The 6539-nt window shown below is 24.5% G+C and overlaps 1 protein-coding gene across 1 annotated transcript in view; it reads right to left on the minus strand.

The window, feature by feature from the left end:
- Positions 1 to 3019: 3019 nt before the first annotated feature.
- The window catches only part of Phum_PHUM191370 (uncharacterized protein), a gene marked incomplete at both ends in the record, with an annotated part of 6648 nt that continues 3128 nt past the window's right edge, over positions 3020 to 6539 (minus strand). Inside the window, 9 exons of the mRNA XM_002425271.1 lie at positions 3020 to 3084; positions 3183 to 3277; positions 3758 to 3870; positions 3959 to 4083; positions 4614 to 4679; positions 5194 to 5363; positions 5436 to 5535; positions 5609 to 5920; positions 5993 to 6149. Of these exons, the coding sequence (XP_002425316.1) occupies positions 3020 to 3084; positions 3183 to 3277; positions 3758 to 3870; positions 3959 to 4083; positions 4614 to 4679; positions 5194 to 5363; positions 5436 to 5535; positions 5609 to 5920; positions 5993 to 6149 (1203 nt within the window). The remainder of the gene's footprint in view (positions 3085 to 3182; positions 3278 to 3757; positions 3871 to 3958; positions 4084 to 4613; positions 4680 to 5193; positions 5364 to 5435; positions 5536 to 5608; positions 5921 to 5992; positions 6150 to 6539) is intronic.

Here is a 6539-nt window from a genome sequence, read left to right on the forward strand (position 1 = left end):
AAACATTTATTGTTGAAAACATAGAGTAAACGTTTGATCATCACTATTCTTTTTTTTGTTTGATTTCTTAATTAATTCACACATTAATAATTACATAATTATTATCATTATCATCATCATCATTATCATCATCATTATTTATATAAACGCGTTATATAAAAAAAATTAATATTAATAAATAAATAAATAAATAAAAACAAACAGAGACAACAGGCAGACAAACTCGCGTGTAATTCTTTTTTTTTTTTGGTTTTAATATCACGACGACGACGATAATGATAATAATAATAGTAATAATAATAATAATGATAGATTTGTTTTTTTTTTTGATTATCGAATAAAGTTATATTATATATATGTCATTTATTTTTATCACAGTTAAAAGTTCAGTAAGTATACTAAAAATAAGCCTCCTACAAATATTATAATAAATATAACATACGCAATCTAATCATCTATTAGTTTAATAATAATAATAATAATATTTAATATAATTTTCTTTTTTTAATAGCGTTTTGCCCATCCCCCTGTTTAAATAATTTATTAATTAATATCATTAACAATAGTATTTTGTAGTAAATAATAATAATAATAATAATAATAATAAAGGTAAATTTCTTATTGAGATTTTTCCTTTTATTATAAAATAATATTCATATATATATATATGTATTAAGACAAAATTTGTGACGTCATAAAAATATCAAGAAATATATATTTATTGCTTATTTATATATTATTATTAATAATAATAATAATAATTATGCGTGTATACATATTTATATTTATAATTATTTACAATATTTACATATAATCGTAATTAACACACGTATATGTGTGTGTGTGTGTCGTAAAAAAAATTTTATTATTATTATCATGCTGCTTAAAGCCCAAGTTCTTTTTTTTTTTTATATTTATATGATATATAATATAAAAATCTATTTAAAGATATGTAAATATAAAAGAAAAAAAGAAAATTTTCATGTTAATCAAATCCTTTAATAAAAAAAAAAAAATTTTTTTTCAATGTAAAAAAGTCAGAAAATAATTTTTTATTCGTATCGAAAATATATATATATATTTTTGTTTGTTTGTTTGTTTGTATGTGCTTAAGTAAGTACGTATAAATAGATAGGCAGACGGGTATATATGATAGATAGACGGATATATAGTTACGCGCGAAATTTTAAAAATTTAAAAAAAAACGAAAACGTGTCAATATCTACGCGTGAATTTTAACGTTTATAAACAGATTGCATCGATTTATATTATTATATAGTATAAATATATATATATATATATTATATATATTTTTAATTTTTTTTTTTTCGTTTAGAAAAAAAAAATCAATTAAAAATTGTGATTGAATCATTGATTTCATTCCGATTCTAAAATACATAATGATAAAATATTATTATTATTATTATCATTATTATTATTATTATAATTTATACGTATATAAATTTTACATTAAAGCATTTTATTATTATTATTATTATTATTATTTGTACAGATTAAAATAATTTTTTTTATTAAGATTTTTTTTATTATTTATTTATTAAAGTTTGATACATGAATTAATTACAAAAAAATGTTTTATTATTATTATCATTCGACGGCTTAATAAAAATTATTAATTGGACAGTCGTAATAATAATAATAATAATAATAATAATAATATTTTTGGTCGCGTTTTTTTTTTTATTATAATTTTATTTTTATTACCCTAAAAATGATTTTGATTGTTTTTTTATTATTGTTAATTTATTTAATTTTTTTTTTAACATTTAATAAAAATAAATAAATATAAATAAATAAATAAATTATTATTAACAAAAAAAATAAATAATATTAATAATTAAATAAATAAATAAACGATAGCAAAACACATAACAATTAAAATTTCTTCTTTTTATTTATTTATTTATTTATTAGTGAAGCTTTTCATAAATAATTTTTTTTTTTTTAACGCGTGAATCGTAAAAAAAAATTTATGTATAAATTTTCTTTTTTTTTTTTTCTATTGACACGAACGTCGTGAAAACGTTGTAAAAAAAAAATATATATATATATAAATCAAATATGAAAAAAAATTTGAGAAAAAAAAAAATTTCTCTCCTTCCTCTTTCGTGTTTTCTTTTTTTCTTCCCTCCTTCTTCCCGCCTTCTTTCCTTCCCTCATCCCACCTTCTCCCCGCCGTCTCTCCTCCCCTTCTCACCACCACCTTCTCTTCCTCTCTACAAAATCGTCTTGAAACTCTTCTTTATTTATTCAATGAAAAATTACTTGAGAAAATGCATTCATTTTATTTTATTTTTTTTTTAAATTTTTTTAACCGACTCAACGATCGACTAATCAGAAAATTCGAATTTTTTTTTTTAATATTCGTTTTAACAAATTAATAATAATAATAATAAAATCATCAGGATTTTATTAATCGTTTATAAATAAATAAATAAAATTATTTACTCTTTGTTTTTTTATTTTTAAATAAATTGACTTATTGATGATGACGTAATTAAAAATAAAAAAATAATAATTTTATTATTTTGATTAATCAAACGTAAATCTATCGAATCGATAGTAATAATAATGATAATAATGATAATAATAAATTTTTTAAAAAAATATTTTTAAATAAATAAATTATGTATGAAATGCTTCGAACGAATTTTTCAATTTTTTTTTCTTCTCTTTTTTTTTTTTTTTTAAATTTATTTATAGTTTACTATAATATAGCTTTCCGAACTATACCTATATAGTAATAAAAGAAAAGAAAAAAAATTTATTAACTTTAAAAAAATAAATAAATAAATAAATAAGGTTTTTTTGTTTTTGTTAATAAATAGCGTGCTTTAAAAGCTACAATCAATTTTTTTTTTTTTTTTTCATTTTTAAATTCGAACACAAAATAATAATAATGATAATGATAATAATAATAATAATAATAATAATAATAATAATAATAATAATAATAATAATAATAATAATATAAATATAAATTTTATTTTTAAATATTCTATACCGGAGTTTTTGGAAGCTTCCGTCTGGTTGGTGACGTCGAAGCTTTATCCGTATCCGAATCTGAAAATAAATTTTTTTTTTTTGTTTGTTTGCGTTTGTCGTTTGTTTGTATTAAAATAAATAATTTTTCAAAAATATATATATATATATAAAATAACCTAATGTTAATCCTGTTGGTTCTGCATTTGAACTTTTTCTTGTTGTGGTAGGAATTTGAATCCCTCCTGGATTGTCCAATAAATCGCACATCCGCCTAAAAAAAAACGAACAAACAAACAAACAAAAAACACTTTTTGTTATTCATTTATGGTAATTTTATCATTCTCTCACTCTCTCTCTCTTTCTTCCAATAGAATTTATTTTTAAATAAAAATAATTATCGTTTAGTTTTCTTTTTTTTCTTTTAAGGGAGAGAAGATTTTCCAGTTTTTGTGAAAAAGTCTTGTGACAAAAAAAAAAAATTTTTCCATAATTTTTTATTAAATAAATTTTTTTAAAAAAACAAACAAACAAATAAAGTTTTATAAAGTTAAAAGAAAAAAAAGAAATTGATAAGTTTTTTTTTGCTTATTGATAAAGGAAAAAAGAAAAACTTTTATCTCTAACTGGAGAAGTAACCGAACAAACAAAAAAAAAAATGTAAATAAACAAAAAAAAAAAAAGTTTTGTCAATATTATCGAAACAATTTTTTTTTTGTTATGAATTTAAAAAAAAAAAAAAAAAAATTCTTACAAATCGTTTGCGTGTTCTACAAGAAGTTCAGCAACGTCTCTTGTACGGTCCATAACTGAACAAACTTCTTCGAAACTTCTATCGATGAGTGATACTCCACACCATTCTAAAATCTTTATTAATTAAAGAAAAATAAAAATTTTTTAATTTGTTCCCGTGAAAAATTCCCCCCTACCCCCTGAACAAAAACGTTAATATTACCTTATCACCTTGCTGGAGTCCAGCTTTTTCTGCAGGTCCTCCAGGTACCGTCCATACAATATAAGCAAACAATCTTCCATCTATGGATGCTTTACCACCTACGACTCTCATTCCGAAACCTCTTGCTATTTTTAAAAAGAAAAATTTTAATTTAAATTATTTATTTCCAAACTGGAAAATTTTTGTTCCAGCAGAGAGCAACAATCATTCTAATTTCCTTGACTGAAGCTTTTCGCTGTTGGAGCCGTTAACCGACGTGCTTCGGATACAGATTAAACCAACCGTATCCCGGGATTTCCAAAAAAATCCCCTTTTTTTTTAAATTCAGCTTTTTTTTTTTATTTTTAGAAAACCTATTATTAACATTATTTATATATGTGACGTGTAGTCATTTATTAATTTGATTTTTTTTTAAATTTTATTTTTTTTTCCTCTCTCATTCACGTTCATCATTCAAATTCACGCATATTTAAACGCATATGCGTGAATGCACATGATAAATTTTTAAATAATATATATAGATGTCAGTAGCGATGGTAAATTTTATCGATTTAACATCATCCTCTCTCTCTCTCTCTCTCTCTCTCTCGCAAAAAAAAACCTTAAACAAAAAAAAAAAAAGGAAAAAATTAATAAAAAAGAAAATCTTTCTTACTCCTGTGTGTTTTATCCCCTGGATCCCGTCTTAAAACGACTCGCTTTCTACATCCCGGCCTCGAAACTGTAATTATATATAAAAAAAAAAATTATCATTATCATTATCATCATTATTACGTTTACGCGGTGAAAAATTAATTACGTCGAACGTTTTAATTTTTTTTTTTTATTAAAATCAAAATGGCGGAAAAATTTTCTTTTATTATTACCTAATTTTTAAAATAACAATAAAACAATTTTAAATTTTTTTGGGAAAATGAAAACTCAAAAGTTTTTGATTGTTATTATTATTATTATTATTATTATGAGAAAAGGTTAAAGAGTAAACGTTTCAAAATGGTTGAAAACGGAAAAATTATTAAATAATAAGGAAGGATAATAATCCAAAACTTTGTCATTTATTAATTATTATTATTATCACGACGTCTTTAATTGTCTTCGTTTTTTTTAAAAAATATTTTCGAAATATCGTATCACGATATATATTTAATAATAATAATAATTATAGTAATAAACGCCATTTTAATTATATTAAGAAAGAAGATTTAAAAAAAAAAAAAAAATTTTTTTTTCCTTACCAAAAGTCGCATCGGAATCGACGTCATCAATAACAATTTTAATGGCTTCTCCGTCACAAGATGGCTGCCTTCTCATTGGTTCCGCATTAATTATAGCTTCCGGATTAACTCTTGGTGGACCTTTAGGAGGTACAGATTGATGAATACCTCTTATGTTACTGATATCCGGCCTGTAAGTAAATAATTTTCGTATCGTGAAAGGATAAATTATTAAAATGATTGATGATGACGTGTTTTCTTACAATTGTGAACCTCTTCTTCGTGTTCTTCTGTCATCTTCAATAGCGAGGCTTGATACGGGTACACTGTCCGGAGTGGGAACAACAGGTTGAGGTTCGTAAGCTGAAAATATTTTAAGAGTTTTAAATTTTCTTTTATTTATTTTGATCATCGGTTAAATTATTTATTTATTTACGTAGGGGATCTTCTTGTTTTGGTACAACTCTAAATGAAGCTCTTCTTCCACCTGGAGGAATGTTCGGATTCGTTCCTTGATGCCCCCCGGATTCACCCTGACGAAATGCGTACACATCATATGCAGATGCACGTCTTGGTAGAGCAGCAGGAAGACCTAAAGCAGATTCGCTTGGTGGAAATTGATTGGAACCAGCATTTTTAATTTCTTCATCGTAGCTATGTTGTCGCCCGATTCTTGATTTTCTTCTGTTTCTATTTCCTTTCTGCATAGAAGCATCTTCGTCGTCTTCACTGTTTCCTTCCGCTTGTACTAAATAAAACGACTTTTTATTTATTTGTCTTGCTTTTAATGAAAATTACAGACGCACACACACACACGCACCTGAAGGCAACGTCTGAGGGGGGTATCTTGATTCTTCTTGTGGTGGCCTTCTTTCTGTAAGAGGACTCGAAGTTTTACTACTTCCGGTTGGCATTCCTTTTTTCCTCCATTCGACTTCCCTTTCCCACCGTAGTTCATCTCGCCGATCTCCAGCAACCTTCAACACATGTAGGGAGGAATCGAGATTGTGAGATATGAAATCACATTAAAAGCGAGAGACAAACACAAACATTGACGTGTAGTAATAATAATAATAATAATAACATTTGCTTACAGACAAAACAACAACTACAACATATATCAAATGTGAAAAAGCGAAGGGTCGAATACTGGAAGAATCGCATTCTATTATTCTTTTTATTTTAACCTTTGACCTCTTATTAACCTTATAATTCAGGTACGGCACACTCAAACTCTTATGTAAATAAATCATCGATACTATCGAATTTATGATTTATTATCATTTCCCGCCTTTTTTTTAATCATAAAAAACGTCGTTTGGCGCGTTGGGGGTGTAGGGGTGGAGGGGGCGTAAGAAAGAACGAAA

The sequence above is a fragment of the Pediculus humanus genome, genomic scaffold, assembly GCF_000006295.1.
Source record: "Pediculus humanus corporis 1103172107541 genomic scaffold, whole genome shotgun sequence".
NCBI lineage: Eukaryota > Metazoa > Arthropoda > Insecta > Psocodea > Pediculidae > Pediculus > Pediculus humanus.